This window comes from Mustela erminea, chromosome 7, assembly GCF_009829155.1.
Source record: "Mustela erminea isolate mMusErm1 chromosome 7, mMusErm1.Pri, whole genome shotgun sequence".
Taxonomy (NCBI): domain Eukaryota; kingdom Metazoa; phylum Chordata; class Mammalia; order Carnivora; family Mustelidae; genus Mustela; species Mustela erminea.
This window is the reverse complement of record NC_045620.1, coordinates 123,489,135-123,514,011: the sequence shown is the minus strand read 5'-3', so window position 1 is coordinate 123,514,011 and position 24,877 is coordinate 123,489,135. Positions and strand designations below refer to the sequence as shown.

At 37.3% G+C, this 24,877-nt stretch overlaps 1 protein-coding gene across 2 annotated transcripts in view; it reads right to left on the bottom strand.

Moving 5' to 3' along the window:
* Window positions 1-779: 779 nt before the first annotated feature.
* The window catches only part of ATAD2B (ATPase family AAA domain containing 2B), a 151,071-nt gene continuing 126,973 nt past the window's right edge, over window positions 780-24,877 (bottom strand). For both annotated transcript variants that reach the window (XM_032353194.1, XM_032353193.1), the window contains exons 23-28: window positions 17,132-17,254; window positions 14,241-14,378; window positions 9,711-10,394; window positions 6,151-6,278; window positions 5,695-5,823; window positions 780-3,381 (exon numbers count right to left, since the gene is read on the bottom strand). In XM_032353194.1, coding sequence (XP_032209085.1) covers window positions 3,340-3,381; window positions 5,695-5,823; window positions 6,151-6,278; window positions 9,711-10,394; window positions 14,241-14,378; window positions 17,132-17,254 — 1,244 coding nt within the window. In that variant the 3' untranslated portion in view covers window positions 780-3,339. The remainder of the gene's footprint in view (window positions 3,382-5,694; window positions 5,824-6,150; window positions 6,279-9,710; window positions 10,395-14,240; window positions 14,379-17,131; window positions 17,255-24,877) is intronic.

Genomic DNA, 24,877 nt, shown 5'->3' with positions numbered 1-24,877 from the left:
TCAAATGCAAAACATCAATTTAACACAATTCTAAATTAAACTATAAACCCAAAACAGACCATAGTTGATGAAGTCTACTTAATCTACAAAGTAGACATACATGACTGAAACCAAAAAGGACTCCCAAAATCTAAATAACTGAATGTACAAAATACAAAAGATGCAGGTACAAGTCCAAATTCAAGCTTACAATGTGATTACAAATTATAATTATAATAACAATGGCATTCAGCTACGGGACCTGACACCGAAGATACCTACTGAATAGCACCATAGCTGAACCAACTTAATCAAAAAATGGGAAGATATTACCACCCCACTCCCTAAAAATAAAATCCAGTAAACCTACAAATACATTGGCATATGAGAAAAATCAAGTCATGAAAGGACATAAAACAAAACAAAACAAAATTAATCACAGGTGAGATTCAAGCTCAAAACACAATTAACTCCACAGCCATCAGTTTCAACCCTAGTGCGGTTCCATCTTCAAAAAGCTCCTATGGTCCCCACAGCTGAGCATTAACTATTGTTGGGCTGTGCTGTGATACATATTTTACTGATCTGAGAGCAAAGTTTTACACAGGAGCTATCATTTATAATGCTCACAATAGGAAATAAGAACAGAGGTCAATTTGTACATATTTTTGCCAATGCTATACAGCAAAAATTAAGAACTTACAGAAAGGTAAACAAAACTGAGTCCACTTGGATAATTTCACAAGCTGCTTTAAACTATAGAACCACCAGATATCTGTAAAGTAAGCACAACTGGTATGTGGTTTTTTTTTTTGTTGGGTTTTTTTTTTGTTTGTTTTTGTTTTTTTTTTTTGTGGGAGCAGGGGAAGGGGAGTGGAGGAGTTGATATAATTTCAGCAAATTTTTCTCCCCTTGGCATTAGATTGGCTTTCTCTTTAAGACCTAAACTGTTCAAAGTGGCAGTTCCTATCATACTGAGGTTGCCTCCTATTTCTCCATCTATATAAAGGTTAAAATAAAAAAAACTTGATCTTTTGGAAGCATTTTAATGCTGAACATAAATAAATTTCCCTTGTCAAACCTACTGATGGCTAAAATCTTAATTAACTGGTACAAATTTAGTAACCTACTAAGAACATGTGCGTTTTTTTTTCCTTTCACAAGTGCTGCTGTTACTTGAACAGAATGCTTCTGAATTAGAGTAACTGGAATAAATATTTAAAAAAAAATAGTGCAGCAAGAACCTGAGACTTGCAAAAAACCCTTTTAGCAGAAACTTGCTACAAAAAATCTGCTACATCTTATTTCATCAAATCTTTAAATTCTGTAACAATTTCCATCAAAATACAAAATGCTAATGTATTAGACAGTAAAATAGTCTGAACTGGTATGATGGTAATAAATACTAAAGAAAGCATGAAAATCCTCCCAATAATCAAATTAGAGGTTTCAAATAACCTCCCCTTTAAAATGGTTCATCGTTAATCGCACTTGCCCACCTTAAAAATACAGTGTGTCTACATGGGTAGCATCTTGAATTATATGACTAACTGAATATTATGAAAACTTCATAGACTAGGTATAAAGAAAAAAAGTGGCATTTAAAAAAAATTAAGCTATAATTAGAAGGCGCAAAATGTCAATGCAAAGAAGCACTTAAGATTACTGCAGTAGCCTACGGCCAAAGTGTGTGCTCTGCGCTGGCGACAAACACACCACAAACAGCCAGGGACAAGGAGACAAGTACCTTAGCTTCAGCATGTAAACGGTGGCAAAGTGATTACAGGACTCTGTAAACACTATTGGTAACTAAAATACAAAAAGCTGAGGTAGCTCAGTATCTCTGCAGTAGTCCAAGACCATTTGCTCTAATTAAAACCCAAACTACATGTGTTGCATATATTGGAAAGACACACCTGCAGCTAACGGCTATAATGAATGAAGATATCAAGCCAACTTGTCAAAATTTCCTACTTTTTGTTTAAAAATCATCTGATAAAAAATGTCACTGCACTCCCTTTGCCTCTTTGCAACTGCCTAGACTGTGTCTCCAAATTTGTAGAAAGTTTTTGTAAAACTAGTAACCCATAATTAATTTTAGGTAAGTACAATTCACAGAAATCACTCAACAAGATCCAAAATGGGTTCCAATCAAAACGAACAACTGTGAAGGTAAGCTTATGGTAAGGGATTTAAACATTAATACTGTTATTCAAGAACCATACCAAAGCTCACCTGCAACTATGCATAAAGAAAATGAATTTATGGAGTTTCTGACAAATTCCTCTATTCTGTCCATTGGCAAGTCCTGGCTTTAAAACAAAACAGTTAACAATTTACTATACATGAAATCATTCTTCTCTGGGAACTCAAACATGGATAACTATTAAATTGCCACTGAGAGAGGAAAAGAATGTTGCCATCTATCTAATATCTGGTCATCACTGTCAGCAATACTGTAAAGTTTGTACGTTTTTTGGTGGGCTGCGTTATTATTTTTTGTTGTTGTTTTATTATGTGTTTCTTAAACAGAAACAGACCATACAGGAAAACTTACCATTTTAATATATCATGTGGCTTAATGTCTTGATTTGAGTTTGGAAAACAAGATAAGCATTTTATACCAAAACACTGGTTGCCTCTTAATGACACAGAGTATCAAAACGTATTTTCAAGGTTGTGACCAAAGAGACATTCTAATTCATTTGCTACAAACAAGCCCATTCCTTTGTTTAGCCTTATCTTTCTCAAATGAATTAAAAGGCACATTAAAGGCAGTTCTAAAGAGCCTAATCTCATTTCATCCAGTTTCTTCAGTTTCCCACCAGAATACACCATAGCCAACTCTAAAACAGGTTTCAGTCCATTACCCAGAGGAACAAATAAAAACAAATATGCTAAAAGGAGTAGAAAGGAGAAAGAAAACGAAACAAAACAAAAAAAGGAAACAAAACAGGTTGCCCACTGTTTAAACAATTCAACACAGTTAGAACTGCCCCATCCAGTTTCCTCCTGTTTGCTGGTCTGCTCCCTAAGAGAGAAGTCTCCGAAAGAGAGTGCACGAAAAGAGGAGCAGAAGTGAGAGCAGTTTCTGTAGCACCAAAATCTCCAATCTGTGGGGTTGTATTTTTTATTTGTGGAAAATACAACATGTTTCTGAAGTTCTGTTTGGTTCTTGTAGGCTGGTTGGTTTCAGGTACCTGAGACAATAGCACCAAATTCAACAGAGAGAAAGAATGAGCGAGAGAGCACTTTACACCAAGGCTCTGCACATAATTGGTGCAATTTGAAATTGAATGGCTCAGAAGACTGCTCTGTCAGGAGCAGATGGGAGAGGATAAACCACTCATCTTGAAAAGTTCATAGGAATGTCTCAAACATATGAACTGTTCTTTCCATCTCCTACAAGGGGAAAAAAAGTGCATGTTATCTAATATAGAAAAGACAAAATTATTAAGGGAAAATTCACTTTAACTTTTTTAGAGAAAGAATTTTAGATACAGGTTAAGCTTTAAGTATTTTCTGATTATAATAGCATAGCTGCTCTATAAGACTAGCTGCCCTAGATGCTTCCAAATGCCTCCTGTTTGATACTTAGACTAATGACGATGATGCTAATAACACTCAATGAGTACTTATTATGCCCAATATTGTACCAAGAAATTTATATACGTAAATAATTTGTCAGCTAATAAACAACAAAATCAGAATTTAAGTATAGGTAGCCTCACTCCAGAGTCAGCCCATCGTTTACTCATGTTCTCTCAAAGCAAAATAAATGTACTCAGTATAGTAAAACTTGAAGTAGAAGGCACCTGTTCCCACTGCTATTCACTCTAATCAGAGCTGAAAACAAAAAGGGCGGGGGTGGGGGGGGTTGCAGAAACAGTTGCTGCCATCACCACACGCAATGTCACTCACTGGTGATTCTGCTACAGATTCCCTCCCTCCCTGAAAAAGACCCCTAGATTACAGGGTTCCAAGTCCCCTACGGAAAAATGTTTCACTGCTGAAGAGTATTCATTCCATTCAAGCTAATCAAATGTCAACTCCTGCAAATAAACAAGTTCAGGAATTTTTTTAAAAAAAAAGGTCAAGAACTCTACCCTACACATTTCATTCAGATGGCCAAGTGTCCAACACATCTAAGACATCTGGTTTTTCTTTCCCCCTTTAAACAGCTGAAATTATATTCTACATCTCTGTACAACAGGCTAGATTATCATCTGATCAAAAAGTTCTCCTATTAGACCAATAAAAATGTTTCATCATATTGTTACTGAATAAGGAAGAAAGTCAGATTATAAAAAAATGTACAATCTGATCTCAATTTTAAGTATGTATTCACATACTTATACATATGTTATACACATCTAGATATTTTTAAAGGATAGATGATATCCCATAAGATTAACACTGACTAGTTTCCTCTAGATTGTGGGATGTGGATGATATGTTTTTATGTTCTCATTTGTGCTTTCTTATTATTTCTATATATTATATAATGACAGTATAGATTCATAAAAATGTTAACTCCTAAAAATGTGATTAGAAAATAACTTTTAAATGTTCTCTCTCCCTGATTCAAGTCCAATATTCCTTATTGAACATGAAATATCATCATATCCTCTACATAGAAACCTTTAATATACTAGAAATGCTCCTTGAGAGCAGGGACTTTATAGCCCAAACATTTAGCACAGCATCTGGAACTACAGGCAATCAGTAAGTATTTAATAATCAGTCCACCAGATAAACAAACTAACTGGCAAATGAATAGGGAGTCTAACTCAGTCACTTAGCCATTTAGTGGGTCTACATTTGCCCAGATGACCTCAAAAAGCAGAAGTGCGGCTTAATGATGTAAATTATATAAACAGGTATAAACTGATATTTATAAGGAAGAACTCACTATGGCTCAGAGCTCTCTAGAAACGGAACCGTTCAGGGCACCTGGGTGGCTCAGTCAGTTAAGCATCCAACTCTTGGTTTTAGCTCAGCTCATGATCTCAGGGTTGTGAGATCAAGTCCTTGGCTGGGCTCTGCGTTCACTTCAGAGTCTGCCTGAGATTCTCCCCCTCTTCCTCTCTACCCATTCACACACTCACTCTCTCTCTCTCAAATAAGTAAGACCTTTCAAAAAAGAAAGGGAATGGTTCACATCTAAAGTGTCTAGCAAAAGGACAACCACTCCTTCATGCAGCCATCTCCTAAGACTAGATCTGATGAGTGAGATGACTTTTAAAGTTCTTTTCTAATCATTAATGGGGTGGCAAACAGCTCTCACTGCTCAGGCCACTCCTTTAATCAGCAGTGGCTGCCCAGGTAGCAGTGGTAAGGACTATGAGGCCATCCCCACATGCAGCCGGACAAAATGATACGTTCAGTAATGCTCAGCACGTGCTCAGATATGCTCACTAATAGGAAGGGATAAGAGAACTGTGACATGCTATTCTAGGTATCTGCCAACCCAGAACCACGAAGTGCTGTTTTGATAAACAAAGAATCCCAGATTACTTCTGTCCTGAGACAAAATGATCCAGAAAGGATTTATTCTTCAGACTGTAACTCAACAAGTCTTCTAATCTTAAATCTTCAAAACATTCTTCAGTTACTTGGTGAAAGATATATACTAAAAAAATGTTTTCCTCTTTTTTCCTTTGGGACAAGTAAAAGCACGTATTTGTTTATTCTAAGGATAAACTGAGCACTTACCTCTATAAGTTGTGATTTGTCATAATCTTTACGATGACGATAGATGCATTGACTAAGAAGAGAATATAACCTCTCAAGTTGATCAACTGCAAGATTGTTGCTTTTATCTACCAATAAATCAAGCAATTTCTAAGAAAAATTAGAAGAAAAGAGAATAAAATGAAGTTTGGTTTCATTTTCACACTGAAACAGATGTATTCAAATGGCTCGCCAATACACCCCATAGGCTATGGTATAACAGTGACAAATTTAGAAGATTCTAAGGATTAGTTTATTCCCAAGACCATTCTCTAAACCCCTCAAAACACACATACCTCTTCTTTTACTAGAAGCCTTAAAGCACTTGTATTCCTAGGTAAAGTAAGAGATTATCAAAACTAGTTTTACTCAACTGCCTACAAACATAATAAATCTCTTTCCATTCATTTAACACTGACTGGGAATAGCAAAGCTTACCTTCAATCTCTCATGATCAACTATAAGAGGCGGCACAGGCTCAGACGGCTCTTCTGGAACCAGTTCCAGGCTTGTTGTTTTTGCCTGGTCTAAAATTAACTTACGGTATTTCTTTACTTTAGAAGCACCTACAATTGAAAAAAAAAAAAAAAAAAAGGCACTGCAGCAAACTATAAATTTTTCTACCCACCACAAAACTTTTTGGAATAAGGGTATATGCTGTAAATGATTTTTTTTTTTTAAGATTTTATTTGCCAGAGAGAAAGAGTACACACAAGCTGGCAGAGAGGCAGGCAGAGGCAGTGAGAGAAGCAGGCTCCCTGCCAAGCAAGGAGCCTGATGTGGGACTCCATCCCAGGACCCTGAGATCATGACCTGAGCCAAAGGCAGCGGCTTAACCAACTGAGCCACCCAGGCGTCCCTGTAAATGATAATTTTTTAAAATAAGTAACCCAAATTGAAGAAAGTTAAACCACAGCTATGAAAGCCAAGTTATGTTAGAGTATCATATAATAAACAGATCCTCTTAAAGGAAGAGAAAAGCAATCATCACCTCTAAGCACTAACCTATAAATCGTCTTTACTCTTTTTACGATAGCCATCATTTTAAAAGTTAGAGCTTTCAGAATTGGAAGAGGGGAAACAACCTAGAAAAGCAGATACTCACACCAAGTGAGGCCAACCTGTCTACAGGTCTATTTCTGTTGCAAGTTAAAAACAAAAAGAAACAAAAAAAAAACTTCAACACTAACTGAAATTTATTTTCTCTTTTACACTGTCCAATTTTCTTTTCTTTTTTTTTTTTTTTTTAATTTGACAGAGATCATAAGCAGGCAGAGAGAGAGGAGGAAGCAGGCTCCCCACTGAGCAGAGAGCCTGATACAGGGCTCGATCCCAAGACCCTGGGATCATGACCTGACCCGAAGGCAGAGGCTTTACCCACTGAGCCACCCAGGTGCCCACTGTCCAGATTTCTATTAGAAATTTATCTGGTTTCTAACTTTTTTTTTTTTCCATAAAAATATAAGCCCATTTAAAGTAATAGGGCTGGTGGTCTTTCCTATCTCAGAGTGAATTACACATAATCTAATTATTTTGCTCCCAACAACATACTGAGACCAGCTACACTGAAAAAAACAAAAAACAAAAAGCACCCCAGAAATCTGGAGGTGGCTGAGCATAATTTGACAGCACCAGGTACTCTGAGCGATAGAGAGGGCAGACAGGCCGTAAGACTTGTAATCCCGTAGGTAGGCATCTCTAAGAAAAAGCCAAGGGGGAAGGAATGCAAAGACAAACTCAAACTGTTTGAACTTTGTTGTTGTTTTTTTTTTAAGATTTATTTATTTGTCAGAGAGAGAACAGGCACACAAACAGGTAGATTGGCAGGGTAAAGGGAGAAGCAGGCTCCCTGCTCAGCAGGGAGCCAGATATGGGACTAGATCCCAGGGCCTTGAGATCATGACTTGAGCTGAAGGCAGACGCTTAACCAACTGAGCCACCCAGGCATCCCTGTTTCAAAACCTTATAGCGGACCTGTCCCATCTCATAAACACTACGGAGAACCTTCCCCTTCCCTCCTGTGTTAGTTCTCTTACTCCCATGCCTTTAAACATTTCCCTCCAATCAATGCTTGCTATAAACAGTGAAAGAACCAAAATATTGCCTTGGGAAACATATACCTCCATGTAGGAGAGATGTTTTATATTTCAGACAGCTTCTAGAGTGAAAGTTTTTATTTACAGTTCAATTAACATATGCTAAGAGTTTTGTTAAGACCTTCCGTTCGTATTACCAAATCCATGGACATCCAGGAGACTGAAAACTTGCATTAGGTAACCCTGCTCTGACAGAAGTGAAAATGTCAGGTAAAGCTTTTATACAACAAATTTATAAAGTTTTTAGATAACCAATTGAACATAATATTAATTTAAACCTTTTTTGCAAGCAACTAAAAATCTCATAGTGAAAGAACATTAAAAAGGACTCCTCACCTTATACCCAAAGTGCTTCATCAGGAAGATCTCTCCCTTTCTCCCTATTCTGTTACTCAACGCTAGCTTTAAAACATGTTTTAAATTCTATCATATGATAAACACAAAAAAATAAATAAATATCAGAATAAATACTCCCCTTAAAACTACCTTCTATTATTAAATATTGAAGAGAAAGAAAAATTCTCAACAGGTAGCATTTAAGAACATGGGCGCCTGGGTGCCTCAGTTGGTTAAGCGTCTGCCTTCAGCTCAGGTCCTAATCCCAGGGTTCTGGGATAGAGCCTTGGCATCTGCAGGGAGCCTGCTTCTCCCTTTCCCATTCCCCTGCTTATACACTCTCTCTCTCTGTCAAATAAATGAAATCTTTAAAAAAAAAAAAAAAAAAGACCAGTATACACACATATTCTTTATCCATCAAGATAATTCTAAGACTTTGAATAATTATCTTTCTACTTCCTACAACTGCTAGAGGGCTCAAAAACTTGGAGCAGGGTGCCTGGGTAGTACAGTTGGTTGGGGAGCTGCCTTTGGCTCGGGATTCGGGAGTCCTGGGATCAAGCCCTACACATCGGGATCCCTGCTCCGCAGGGAGTCTGCTTCTCCCTCTGCTCCCCTCCTTTCTCATGCTTTCTCTCAATCTCTCTCAAATAAAGAAGTTAAAAAAAAAAAAAAAGTTGGAGCAAAAAACTATTCCCACATAGCCCTGTCCCAAGCTAAAGCTAGATTCTAATTTACCCCATCCCACTATGGGCTAAAGAATGATAAACAAAGCAGGGCTAGAAATTCCCAGGCCCCCTGTTCTGCTGCTGCTTAAAGGAATCACATAGCCATAGGAAGGCGGGAGCTAGCAGGGTGCTCTGAGTCTGCAAGAACAAGGCAGATCTGACAGCACAGGTTCTACTGCTTCTTATACCACCGGTTTTACAAAACAGTGGAGCCTCTTAGACTCAGCATCCCTTAGATTCAACTAACAGTGAATGCCTGGAATGAATACAGCTCCGTATGTGCCAGGCACAAAAAAAATAAATGACTTATTTAATCCCTACAGTGACACCACTCTGAAGTTTAATTTAGAAGATGAAAATAAAGATTGGAGAGCCTAAGTTACCAGCTCAAAGCCACATGAAAATAACAAACAGGAGAGGTAATTTAACTTGAGTGTACATGAGCATAGGATACCATAGAGTATCTAGTATCCAACTCTTCTCAGCCAAGCCTACCCCACCCCAATCATTCTTATTAGAATTCCATCTTCTTAACACCTGTGGGCTTACTCAGCCTTTATCCATAAATCCTTTCGGATAGGGATAATAATCAGGTGGGAGGCAAAAGAGTAAGCAGCCAAGAAAGAGATGCTTTCTAGACCATAACCCTCTGAAATTCCCACCAACATTTACTAGGCATGAATATGCACACTTTCCTAGGGAAAAAGATTAAAGTTGAACAGATTCTCAGAGGGGTATAACTGCTTACCAACAAGTGCTACTGGGGACCAAACAAAATATGCCATTAGTTAACTCTGGAATTTAAAACTTCAATTTAAAAAAAAAATATTCGCTCTACCTTCTTTATCCAATTCTGCATCTTTAACCTCCACTTCGGGGCTGGGTTCTAACTTCTCATTACTGCTACAGTCCAGGGCATCTAGTTTCTCAGGATCATCTCCATGATGTTCATTCGAAGTTTCTGGTTTTTCTTTTGACTGGTCCTCTGGGACAATCTTTTGTTCAGAACTACATTTGTCACCACTACCACAGAAAGAGACTACTTCAGCTTTGCCATTCTGACACTCCAGAACTGGTATTCCTTCAAAACTGTCAGTGGAGGCCTCACCATTTAGACAGCTTCCTTTAAGGAAAGGCTCTTTCCTAGATGTCTGTTCTGGATTTAGAGAACCGCTGCTGTTGACGAGCAGAGACTCATTGGAACTTTCCTCTTCAGTAGATGCAAAGTTCTCCTTTGTGCCCGCTCCATTGTTAAGCCTCTGCCCCTGGTCCATGTCCATGATGTCACATGATGATTCGTCATTGGTCATAGAGAGATCTCCGGTCTCTTCGCCATTTTCTTCATGGCAGTCAGTGCTTACCTCAAACTCTCCATTCTCTAGCAATTTCCTGTCCTCTGTATGGTTCTCGTAGTCTGCAAATTTAGTGTCCTCTTCATCTTTTTTTAAATTATTGACTTTCCTTTTCTTAATAATTCCTTTACCCCACTGTGATCGCCGCCTCGATTTTCTTCGAACTCGAACTATTTTAGAGAGAAGGAAAACAGGTATATAGAACTTGGAGTGCAACACTTGTTTTACAAATGTTCACTATACTAAGACCCAAAAGAAAATAAACCCATACTTGTTTAACACACAAGAACTACTTAGCTCTTTTTTTTCTCTTTTTTAAAGATTTTATTTATTTATTTGACAGAGAGAGAGATCACAAGTAGGCAGAGAGGCAGGCAGAGAGAGAGGAGGAAGCAAGCTCCCCACTGAGCAGAGAGCCCGATGCAGGGCTCAACCCCAGGACCCTGAGACCACGACCTGAGCTGAAGGTAGAGGCTTAATCCACTGAGCCACCCAGGCACCCCACTACTTAGCTCTTGAAATCCAAGCTGACTAATCCTCACAACCTACAAGGAGAATGAATATGAAGTCAGTGTTGAACTCTGAAGGATGAAAATTTTTTTTTAATTGAGTATAAGTTTCCCCAGCATTAATTTTTTTCTATTATCCTAGATTCTACTTTATAGCTAACAGCCAGGGACCAAGCATAAAATATGTAGGGAATGACCAACTACATTACCAGGCTACCTAGAAAATTGAGGGCCACAGCCCCAGATTTCCAACAAGAAAATGAGTGCTTTACCAGCAAAATCACCCCAAAGCTCCTAAACCATGGAAGAAAATGAACACATGATGCATTGTATCAAGACAGAACTGTTACAGATGTCCCACAAATAACTATCTACTGGCTCTCCTTTCAGAGGAGGAATCACCCACAGAAAGTACAGTAGTAAACAGAAATCCTACAAAGTTTGTAGACAATTTGGTTAGACAACTGTTAGCCTCCTCTGCTATAAATGGTTCACCAAGCAGATCAAGTGGTTACACACTTGTTATTTGAAAATATGTAAAAAGGGGTGCCTGGGTGTCTCAGTCAGTTAAGAGTCCAACTCTTGATTTTGGCTCAGGTTATGATCTCAGGGTCCTGAGATCGAGCCCCATGTTGGGCTCTATGCTCAACCCAGGGTCTGCGGGTGCCTCTCCCTCTGCTCTTCCCTCTGCTCTCCTTCAAATAAACAAACAAAATATTTAAAAGAAAAGAAAATATGGAAAAAAGTTAAGCCCTCTGCTATCAAGGCAGCAACAACATTAACAACCACTGAAAATATCAGTGATGTAAAAAGGAAGACCTACAGAAGCTGTAAAGACTATATTCATCTCAGACACTGGGGAGGGTATGTGCTATGGTGAGTGCTGTGAATTGTGTAAGACTGATGAATCATACACCTGTAACCCTAAAACAAATAATACATTATATACTAATTAAAAAAATAATAATAATAATAAAAAGAACACATTCATCTCCAGATGCCAGAAACCATCATGAGCTTTAGGAGTACTTCCAGTAACAATGGGCCCAGGAACCTTTAATTCCCCATATGTATGTTTACAAATTTTTCATCCTTTCAACTTTAATCCTTACTGAGTCTCTTTAGAGACATCCAGGTATTCACAGGAAATTGACAAATATTGTCATAAATATTACTTTTTTTCTTATCTAAGAATAAATCTACAAAAGGGTCTCTGAAATGATTTCCCAAATTCAAGTTATTTTGTCACTTGGTTCAAAACAGATTTTGTCTTCAAAACCAAATCATGAGAATCATCTCTCCGTTCCTATTTCCCCTGCTAATTTCTATTTTCATAATTTATACTTACAGGGTAATTGGAGAAGAAATTTGTTACTAGTTTACTGTTAAAAGCTGTATATAAAAGCTAAAGTGATGGGCATTTGTAAGTATTCCATTAACTATATGAAAAACTAATCTAGTCCACATTAAAAGTGAAAAAAAATTCAGCCTGCTCTTTCTCTAAAAGGTGGAGCTGTTAGGTTTTTACTGACAATCACTCCAAACACTGTGACCTCACTTATTCTCCAGCAACACAACCAAATCATAAACAGTTCCCCTTTCTTTCCTCACTAAGCCATCTAACTCTACAGCAAGAAGCAGCTAAATTCTATTCAATCAAGAGCCAGCTCAATGACTTGATCTGTGGGCACTAAGTAAAGGCTTAGAAGGCCTAACAAAGCTTCATCCCAGCTAAGAACAAAGAAAATGTTCTCATTTGAGAGAAGGTCAAATTAGAGATACTTTTCTCCTCTTTATATAATTATTTCTAATTGTGAGTATGGTAAAATAAAAAAAAAAAATTAATCATACAAGCTCCAAAAGAATGGGAATTTTGGTTTTAAGCACTGCTGTATCTCTACAGCACCTGACATGTGGTAGTAGTATCCATTTATGGAACTAATCTTTCATATACTACTTCCTTTTACAGAAGCACGTTGTCTGAAAAACCAATATGGGGACACAATATTTAGAGTCAATTTTTATAGCCTCTTTGAGCTTATTTTCAAAACTAAAACCTTAGGAAAGCAACTCTATCTTAAGGATATTTAGATTTATAACTCAAGTAAATTAATGTGAAACAGGCAAATGATGAGTCACATATGCCATCTACTGGTAAGAGAAAACTAAACTCACATTTGTAGATTAAAATAACATTTAAATGTTTAAAGGAACTTAAACTGCTTAAAGCTAATTTTCAATGGGTTTTAGTAAATATTTGTATCAGGTGCAGAGAATATACAGGATTTCAAGGTTAAAATTAGAGTGCTACATTACATAATCCAGGTCATGATCATGATCCAAGATACTACACCAAAGAGCTTTAATCAATTTCATGGAACCAAATGTACTACTAAGTCCTTCAAATTTTCTCACATATGAATGCCAAATACCACAGAGAAAAGAGCTGAAAAAAAAAAAATAAAAAAAGAATCTGATTCATTCATTCAAATGCAATGCTATTGGTGAAAGAACATATTATAGCCAGCTTTACTGAGAGTTTCAACAGTATGACCACCTTTATACCAGAACAGCATATATCTTCCGAGGGTGGCTATCTTCAGCAAACATATGGACTATATTAGGAAAGTGCTGTGTTCGTTAACATTTGTCTTTCAGAAATCTTATAAATCAGCATGAATGAGCACAAGTGACAAAAACCCAGAACAATGAATTTTCCCTTTCTAAATACATCTCACTTAAACAAAACTAGATTTAAAAGGCTGTACAGGGACGCCTGGGTGGCTCAGTTGGTTGGACGACTGCCTTCGGCTCAGGTCATGATCCCAGAGTCCCGGGATCGAGTCCCGCATCGGGCTCCCAGCTCCGTGGGGAGTCTGCTTCTCCCTCTGACCTTCTCCTCGCTCATGCTCTCTCTCACTGTCTCTCTCTCAAATAAATAAAATCTTTAAAAAAAAAAAAAAAAAAAAAAGACAATCTTTCTCCAATAATGCTAATTACTGTTCATTCTTTTAAAAAAAAATAAATAAATAAAAGGCTGTACACATTATTTATTTATTTATTTATTTATTTATTAAAAAGATGTACAGAGGAGTATCTGGGTAGCTCAGTTGTTAAGCATCTACCTTTGGCTCAGGTCATGATCCCAGGGGCCTGGGATCAAGCCCCACATCGGGCTCTCTGCTCAGTGGGAAGTCTGCTTCTCCCTGTCCCACAACCCCTGCTTGTGTTCCCTCTCTGTCTCTCTTGGTCAAATAAATAAATAAAACCTTAAAAAAAAAAAAAAAAAAGAAAGAAAAAGAAATATCTCCTGAATCAGGCCCTCTTTCCCTACAGTTAGAGAAGTATACTTCTATCCCACCACACAAGTTCTTCACCTCTGGATAGAGAAAAGATGAGAAGACCTGTGAGAACACAGCAGCACCTAGTCTGTGTCCCCAACTCCTAAAAAATCTGCATCCTTCTCAGCTCTTCCCACTACTGGATAACATGGTCTCAAACACTCACATGCACATTTATTTGCAGAGTTGTGCCAGACATCCAATGGATTTCTTTGTTTGTGCCGAAATGCCTCTTCAACTCTAGTTTCAGTCTTCCGAGCTCCAGTGCCATGAGGATTTATTTGTTCTGCTGTTACCGATAAGCCTGCGGGCAAAAGATAAGCAACACCTATTTAAATATTCCCAGCTACATAAACCAACACGGTTTAAAAAAAAGTCTGAAATAAAGAACTAAGTTTTAGTCATTAATTACACCTGGACAGTTTGTAATTCAGATGAAAACAGTATCTTTTGTTTAAAGATGAGAAAGAAACTAGATATAAAATCAAAAAGAAATAACCCAGCAGGCCATGCAGAACACTTAATCCCCAAAGGAACCCTATGTTTACTCGGCTTAATTTGCAAAGCCACACAGTCTTATGACTGTAAGACAATGATAAGATTTTTTCTAAGTTACTATTTCTGCCATCTTAGAATGTGTAAGTGTTTGCTGGGTCTTTAAACCTCATTCACTCGAACTGTTTTCATCTGGTATTAGGTGCCTGTCAAACCACACTGCAGGAAGTTTGGTTTTCCTACACTGATCTTCCTAAGAGTAACCACTCCATCTCAATTTCCTTCACTAGACTTGTTTCTTCTGTGTGGTCATTAAATATTGATCTTTCTCGGGGTTGTCTCTGGAATCCCTTTTCTTCTCACACTGATCTATACCTTCTACCAAAAAGTATCACTCATGCCTTCGGCTTCTATCATCATTACATAATAATTCCTAAATCTACATGTTTAGCCCAAGCACCTCTTGAGCTTCTGATCCCTATACCCAACTGCCTATTTGGTATCTCCAATTGGGTATCATAAGATGGGTCAAATTAAAGCTAACTAGTTTATCTTTCCTCAACAAAAAACCCGTTCATCCCTATCTCTATAGAGATATTCCCTACCTCTACTGATAGTATTAGCATCTACTAAGTATTAAATCAGTCATATGAGTAGCCAATTTTGACTCTTCTTCTGTTCACAATAGCCTCCTCCCCTGCCCCAATTTACATTTATACCATTCCCTCTTCATAATAATTAAAACTCTGCACAACTCCAACATCTTTTTTCCCCCAAAAGCTTTAATGAGGTACAACTTACAAGACAAAAAAAAATCACTCATTTTAAGCATACAATTAAGTGATTTTTAGTAAAGTTACAGAGCTATGCAATCACCAGAGAAATCCAATTTTAGGTAACTACCCCAGGCCATCACGAATCTACATTTCGTCTCCACAGATTTGTCTTTTGTGACTGAATTCTTTCACTTCAGGTAATGTTCCTGAGGTTCATCTATGTTGTACCATGTGTCAATAATTTGTTCCTTTTTATGGCTGAGCAGTATGCCACTTTATGATATACCATTTTGCTTACCCATTCACCAGAAGATGGACATCTGCATTGTTTCCAGTTTTTAGTTGCTGTGAATAGTCTTTGTAAGTGCATATGTTTTCATTTCTCTTGGGCTGTTTCCAGGAGTAGAATCATGGGTCGTATAGTAAATGTTATACTTAATTTTTTAGAAACTGCCAAACTGTTTTCCAAACTGGCTCCAACAGTTTCTTGACTAGTCTCTCATCCTCCTATCCTGACATATTGAGACCTTGCTATTTCCTGCTGCCAAAGTAATTTACCAATTCAATTCACAGTTTAAAATATTTCAGTGACTCATACTGAGTATGGCAATGGTTCTCAAACTTTAGTGTACAAAAAAACCACTTGAATAGTTCATTAAAGTACAGATTTCTCAGCCTTACTACTCTCAGAGAATCTAATTCACTAAGTCTAATAAGCTGATGTGGGTATTAGGCACACACACACTTTGAAAAACACTGACCTACAGAATAAAGTCTTAAGCTCCTCAGCATTGGCATCGATTCATTCAAATATTTATAGGATAGTTCTAGGGACTGCAGTAGAGCTACAAATAAGCCATTCATAATACTTATATTCCAAATAAGAAAGAGAGACACAAAAAAAAGACAAAATGCCATGTGCTATAGTGGCCAGTGCCTATATTAGATTAGGTAACCAGGGAAGGCCTAACAAAGTAGGGAAAAAGCTTCTTAATTTCAGTGTCCTTGACTCTGCTCGCCTTTATTTTCCACCATTCCATCAAGCTTCATCAATACCAGTTTGTAGTTCTTCAAATATACCATGTTATTTCATATCTCTATGCCTTTACACATGCTATTATCTGCTGTGCTTACAAATACCTCCTCCTCCTCTGTCACTGCCTCCCTTCTTCTGCTCCACTAGAAACAACACTCCTTTAATCATTCCCCAAACTCTAGACAAAATGCTGGGATCCCTAAAAAGAGGTCTCTCCTCTGTGCTATAAACATGTTCGACCAATTAATACATCTCAACAGTACTTGATTTGTTTTATAATTCTGTCTCCTACTAAGTGAGTTCCTCAAGGACAAGCTTATACACTGAATGAACAAACCGTATTTGCTAATTCTGTTAATTTTATATTAATAAAACTACACATAAATGCCAACAGGGAAAACACAAACTGTATTCCTAAAAACTTTTAAAAAGTAAACCCTCTACAGATATGAAAGCCTACAAATCCTTTAAGAATAAGAATCAAAAATTAACAGATCTACTCCTACAAAAAAAAATTTCACTGAAAAGAACTTTCTGTAATTTGCACTGCTGTACTTCCTAAAACTGTCACAGAAAGTAAAATTTTAAAATACATTTGAGAATTTGCATGGCACATTAGTATCAGGAATATATAAAGTCTATGCCTCAAAGGAGATTATTTTCATAATACCAGCAACCCTAAAGAAACATCATTTGGGAACACTCAGTGATTTCTTGGTCTTCAGGAGCAAGCTCATTTCCATAACTCACCTCTTTTTATTCTTGCTTCCTTAATTTCTTCACAGAGTTTATTAAATTCTGGATCCAATTCCGCTGCAATGATGGCATGTGCAGTGTCCTTCAGGGTACAAGCCCTGTGCCTAATTATTTTATCTGTTAAAAAAGTTGGTATACTTGAAATAACATAAACAAAGGGCATCTTAAAAAGAGAAAGCAAAGAATACAAACATTTAAATAAAACTGTAAAAAGCATTTCCAGGTGAGAAACAAGCTCATTTAAATGATGAGTAAAATATGAATATAATACACCACTTAGTCACCTTGATAATTCTCTGAAAACTGTTATTTTTTAGAATTTCAAAGTACAGGTGACCCTTGCACAACAGAGGGTCAGAGGTGCCAAATCCTCACATAGTCAAAAACCTATAACTTTTGACTCCCCCCAAAATTTACTAGTAATAGCCTAATGTTGACCAGAAGTCTTACAGGTAACATAAACAATCTATTAACACAAATTTTGTATATTAAATGTATCATATACTATATTCTTACAATACAGCTAGAGAAACGAAAATGTTAAAAAAAAATAAGAGAAAATATATTTATAGTACTGTACTGAATTTACCAGAAATAAAAAAAAATCCATGTGTAAGTGGACCTATGTAATTCAAACCTGTGTCCTTCAGGGTCAATTGTACAAGGCCTATTGAACAACTCATTATCTCAAAGATACAAAGCTTTATTTTGTATTTTTAAAAAACAAAAATGTATGATGTTCAATAAAAAAATGTTAAGAGATTCAGAGGACATTAACCATATGCCCAGCATAAGAGTTGTCACAGATAAATACTGAGGATCAGAGAATCTTTTAATTTTCTCCATAAGTTAAAACTGGTCAAAACTGTGAAGAAAATAATATACCCTGAAGATAATACACCCTAAGTAACAGTGACCTATCAAAAAACCTAACAGAAACAAAAAAATACAGCAAGACACTCTAAGCTGAAGACTGCTAGACAGTGTAAAAATCACAGATAAGGGGCGGCGGGTGGCTCAGTGGGTTAAAGCCTCTGCCTTCGGCTCAGATCATAATCCCAGAGTCCTGGGATTGAGCCCCGTGTCAGGCTCTCTGCTCAGCGGGGAGCCTGCTTCCTCCTCTCTCTCTGCCTGCCTCTCTGCCTACTTGTGATCTCTGTCAAATTAAAATAAAAATCTTAAAAAAAAAATCACAGGTAAATCAAGAAGGGAAATACACACACCCGTCTACCTGGCTAGGTAAACTACAGCTGACACTTGCACGGAGTCTCTGGTTTACAGTAATCCAGAAGCCCCTATTCATGAACAGTACAACATAAAAAGGACTTCTGAGAGCTATGCAGCTCTGAAATACCAAAAGGAAAGGGGTGCCTGGGTGGCTCAATTGGGTAAGCATCCAACTCTCAATTTCATATAGTGTCGGGCTCGCACTCAGCCAGGAGTCTGCTTGTCCCCCTCCCTCTGCTCCCCCCACCCCGACTCCTCTAAAATAAATAAATAAATAAAATATTTTTTAGAAATAAAAATTAAAAAATAAAAATCAAGTAAATATATCAAGGTCACTTATTTTACAAAGTGTCAAGAACTAAAACCCCAAGTCTCAAAATAACATCTGCTTTTCAACCTTAGTAAAGGCAAAAAGTATAGATGGACATTTTTTTGTAACTGCTCTTATGAGAAAGCCATAACAGTTCATGGTGGAAATCTTACAAAAATACGTAACACTCAAAAGGCAACACTGGTATATTTCCTTGCAACACATTTCTCTAAACATTCATTCAATAAATAATGGCAACTGTACCAGAACCTGAGCCAGGTAACGCTACATGGTAATGAACAAGAGAAGTCCCCACTTCGAAGAAAATTTTCATATTAGTATAGGACAGAGATGTTAATCAAATAATCTCTCATACACACATATAAACATTTCCCTCACCCTTCCCACATCCCCCCAAACCTTGAGTAATGGCTATGAGGAAAACCCACATGGTATTTGGTGTGGGGGTAAATCTGAATTGGACAAGTAAGCAAAGGCCTCTCTGAAGAAATGGAATTTAAACTGAGACTGAAAGCACGCACTGGAAGCCACCTGAAGAGTGGGGGGTAAATCAGCGTAGGTTCAGAAAATACCATGGGAGAAAGTTCTGGAGTAAAAAGATCTTAGAGATTTCAAAAAACTAAAAGGCAGCCTCTGTGGTTAGAATACAAATAAACAGGGTACCTGGTTGGCTCAGTTGGTTAAGTGTCTGGTTAAGTGTCTGTTCAGCAGGGAGTCTGCTTCTCCCTCTGCCCCTCATCCCCCTTGTGCTTGCTCTGTCTTTCCCTCCCTCTCTCAAATAAATAAATAAATAAAGCCTTAATTAAATAAAAATTAAAAAGAGGGGCACCTGGGTGGCTCAGCTGTTAAAGTGTCTGCCTTCGGCCCAGGTCATGATCCCAGGGCCCTGGGATCAAGCCCTACATTGGGCTCCCTGCTCAGCAGGAAGCCTGTTTCTCCCTCTCCCACTCCCTCCTGCTTGCGTTCCCTCTCTTACTGGCTCGCTCGCTCTCTCTCTCTCTCTCTATGTGTCAAATAAATAAGTAAAATATTTTTAAAAATTTTAAAAAAGTACAAGAGACAAATGGGAATCTGACTATTTAAAGGACTCACACTTTATCTAAGAGCAATGAAAAGTCACTAAAAAGATCAGAACAGGGAAGCAACATGATTTAAATGAAGATCTTCAAAAGCTCATCTCTAGGGGCACCTGGGAAGCTCGGTCAGTTAATCAACCATGTCTTGACTTTGGCTCAGGTCATAATCTCAGGGTCATGGGATCAAGCCCCACATCAGCACCGAGTCTGCTTGTCCCTCTCCCTCTGATCACCCCTGCTCAGGGGCGTGCACGTGCTCATTCTTTCTCTCTCTCTCTCAAATAAATAAATAAATAAATAAATAAATAGAACCTTTTTAAAAAAAGAAGATCATCTCTAGCCATTACCTGGGAACTGTATTGAAGGGGTCAAGAATAAAAACAGGGAACATAATCAGAAGGCTCTTTTTTTTTTTTTTTTTTTTTAGTGAGAGAGGAGAGCAAACTGAACGAGGGTGGGTAAGAGTGGGGGTGGTGAAAAAAAGAAGACTACAGACTTGAAATATCTTCTCAATAACGCAACTTGATGATGAAGTGCAGGGTGAGGTATGGATCAAGGATAACTCTCTAGCTTCTTGCATAAAAAATGGGAAAATGGAAGTAATACTTATAAAGATATAAAAAATTAGAGAAAAAATTGAGAGGGAAGGAGGAAAAATGTCAGAAATTAAAGAGTTTATTTTGATATGTGTAAAAACAAATATCCAAAGGAAATAGCATAAAAGTATGAAGATAAATGAATATAGGTCTCAAGAATCTATGACCAAAAAACCACAACTGTATAATCTGAATTTATTATTTAACATTCTCTTCTTCCCTAAGTCTTAAAAACAAAAAGGATATATTAGAGATATTAAACTCCACATATTTAAAGTATACATTTGATCACACCAAAGAGAATAAAACACATTGGAATAAACTTAACCAAAGAAGTAAAAGACCTGTACTCTGGAAACTACAAAACACTGAAGAAAGAAACTGAAAGTGATACAAATAGATGGAAAAATACTACATGTTCATGGATTGGACAAATTAATATTGTTAAAATGTCCACGCTACTCAAAGCAATCTGCAGATTCAATGCAATTCCTATCAAAATGTCAACAACATTTTTCACAAAACTAGAACAAAGAATACTAAAATGCACACTGAACCACAAAAAACCACAAGTAGCCAAAGCAATCTTTGAGAAAGGAAAACAAAACTGGAGGTACACAATTTCAGATTTCAAGATGTACTACAAAGCTGTAAGAATACTAACAGTGTGGTACTGTACAAAAACAAGACACACGGATCAACAGAATAGACAACCCAGAAATAAACCCACGCTTACATGGGCAATTCATCTATGACAGAAGTGACAAGAAAATACATGGGGAAAAGACAGTCTCTTCAACAAATGGTGTTGGGAAAACTGGACAGCCACATGCATAAAAATGAAACTGGACCACTTTGTTACATCATACACAAAAACAAACTCAAAATGCATTAAAGACTTAAGTGTGAGAACTGAAACCATAAAATTCCTAGAAGAGAACACAGACAGTAATTTCCCAGACATTAGCCTTAGCAACATTTTTCTAGGTAAGTCTCCTCAGGGAAGGCAAACAAGAGCAAAATTAAGCTACTGAGACTATGCCAAAATAGACCATTTACTTTCACTGTAACTGATGTGATTATTTGTAAGGTTGTTATTTATTTTCCACTTGTTCCATTTGCTCTTTGTTCCCTTCTCCTTCTTTCTCTTACTTCTTTTGGATGTGTACTTATATTTGATCCCATTTTATCTCCTTGTTGGTTTATTAGCTCTAACTATGTGCTGCACTACTACCAGCCCTCCTCGAGTTTAAGGAGTATTTCTTTTCTCTGGTCTCAGACAGTTTCCTCCCAAGTATACACCAGTGTTCAGCTCAAGACAGGAAGAGGATCTTCTGCAGATCTCCAGAGTGCTCTCTGTGCAGCTTTCTTTCTGCCCTGAGAACTCCACCTGCTTTGACCTCCTTACATTCCCAGCTCTGTCTCTGTAATTCAGGTAGACTTCCAAGTCCTGCCTGGGCTCTTTCTTCCTTCCTGTACCACAGTCTGGAAATTCTCCAAGCAACTACAGTGCTCAACTTATTTGTTTCTCATCTTTTGGGGAACACTATCCTTCATTTCCTGACATCCAATGACTTCAAAATTGTTTTTTCACACATTTTATTCAGTTTCTTTCACTGTTTGAGGTAGGAGGGAAAATTCAGTTTCTTTTACCCCATCATAGACAAAATCAGAAGTTTCCTGGTAACTTCAAATATTAAAAACCAAACCATAACGATATGTAAAAATCCAAACTAGGATGTAACTTAATTTTTCAAAACTATTGCTCTACTGTTAGAAGTTTTAGTTGCTCTAAATTTTAGATACTACACAATAAAAACCTAAATTAAACATCCTTAGAAGTAGCTATACTTTCAAGCTGATAATACAATGTTTGTGGTGCATGTGATACCACAATTTTCTGCCACTGGCTTTCTACCCCAGCTTGAAAAAGCTAAGAAAGAGAGAAGTGAAAACATAAAGCCATGTATCTGGCACATTATCAATCTAAAATAACTCAGTGGTCTTTCTTTTTAAATGTATGCCTCCCACCCATATTCCATCCACACTTAAATGGGAAATGAATGAATGAATGAATGAACGCATGAATGAAAAAAAGAACCATAAAAATTTCCCGCTGGTCTGAAGGATAAGGAATTTATTCTGAAGAGCATCTGCATTTATGAGGAAATAGTATTTTTCATGTGACTATCATTGTAATTACTTTTAATCATTCTTAGCTTAGAATTGTATCTATGTTTATACACAGCAAAGAATCATAAGCTTATAGAACATTAAAACCAGAACAGATGTCATGTTTTCAAACTTCATCTTTTTTGAAAGGTGGGAGGGGGTAATCTTAGAACCTTATAAGCATGTGATGAAAATGAAAAATTATACATGTATACAATTTCGGATGCTGTTCTATAGACTCTCATGGACATCAGACTTAAAATCCTTGTTTTAAAATGTAAGTTATGTATTTACTACTTCTTTTGTCTCATATTTATGATCTTAAGAATCTCAAAAGCCACATAATATGAAAGTAATAAAAGCACAACGAAAAACCACACACACTGGCTCTGAGGACAGAACTCAATCCATTCAGTTGTTCCATATAAGATTTGTGGATATGCACACTAAGTACGTAACCTATGAGCCTCAACACCCTTGTATCTATAAAATAAAGATAGGATCACCTACATTTTTGGGGCAAACTGATGAGTATCTATAAAATTAATAGAATTACTACTTTCCTCAACACCCCAAAACCAAATAATCCTGTCAAGAAATGGGCAGAAGACATGAACAGCCATTTTTCCAAAGAAGACATACAAATGGCCAAGAGACACATGAAAAAATGCTCAACATCACTTAGCATCAGGAAAATACAAATCAAAACCTCAATGAGGGGGCACCTGGGTGGCTCAGTGGGTTAAAGCTTCTGCCTTCGGGTCAGGTCATGATCCCAGGGTCCTGGGATTGAGCCCTGCATCAGGCTCTCTGCTCAGCGGGGAGCCTGCTTCCCCCTCTCTCTCTGCCTGCCTCTCTCCCTACTTGTGATCTCTGTCAAATAAATAAATAAAATCTTTAAAAAAAAAAAAAACCCAAAAACCTCAATGAGATACCACCTCACACGAGTCAGAATAGCTAAAATAACAAGTCAGGAAACAAGAGATGTTGGCAAGGATGCAGAGAAAGGGAAACCTTCTTACATTGTTGGTGGGAATGCAAGCTGGTACAGGCACTGTGGAAAACAATATGGAGGTTCCTTAAAAAGTTAAAAACAGAATTACTCTATGACCCGGGAACTGTACTACTATTTATCCAAAGGCTACAAACACAGTGATTTGAAGGGGCACCTGCCCCTCAATGCTTGTCGCAGCAATGTCCACAATAGCCAAACTGTGGAGAGAGCCCAGATGTCCATCAATAGATGAATGGATAAAGAAGATGTGAGGGGTGTGTGGGTGTGTGTGTGTGTGTGTGTGTGTGTGTGTGAAACAGAATATTACTCAGTCATCAAAAAAGCAAGCAAGCAAGCAAGCAAGCTTACCATTCCATCATGCATAGAACTAGAGGGTATAATCCTAGTATAGAGGGTATAATGCTAGTAAGTAAGTAAGTCGATCAGAGAAAGACAATTATCATATGACTTCACTCACATGTGAACTTTAAGAAACAAAATAGAGGAGCATAGAGGGGAAGGGAGGGAAAAATAAAATAAGATGAAATCAGAGAAGGAGACAAACCATAAGAAACTCTTAACTATAGGAACACACTGAGGGCTGTTGAAGGGGAGGCCGGTGGGGGGCTAGGGTAACTGTGATCAGCATACAATGAGCACTGGGTGTTATATACAACTGATGAATCACTGACCTCTACCTCTGAAACTAATAATACACCATATGTTAATTAACTGAATTTAAATAAAATTAAATTACATTTAAAAAGAATCACTGCTTTTATGAATGTAGTAACTATTATCAATGCATCAGTGTATCTTTTGTATTTTGGCAAACAGAAGTACATTAGCTGTCCTTTTCCTATAAAATTATTAAGAAAGATTAACATTTTGGGATGCCTGGGTGGCTCAGCGGGTTAAAGAAAGATTAACATTTTAAGCAAAACTAATTTTTATGGGATAATTTTTCAACTCAAATTATTTCATAAAAAAGATATTTCGTGTATTTACTGGCTCATATCTCCATTATGTTATCATGTCTCCACTTTATAATTTCTATGTAATTTGAAACTCCTTCAGTTAGTACCTAACAAGAGAACAACTGATGAAATTTACTCACTGGCCACATTTACTAAAAACATGCTCCATACATACACCTGCACAGATCCTGTTCCCAATCAGCTTAGAGTTGAACACAAGGTATAAGGATATGTGAACAAGTAACCACCTCGGGCCAAGGGAGCAGGTGGTGGAGAGGTAGGTAAAAACTGTCTCAGAGAAGTTACACAGTGCTATGATTCCAAGATGAAGGGATGACTTGTAACTGGAAGGACATTAAAAAAAAAA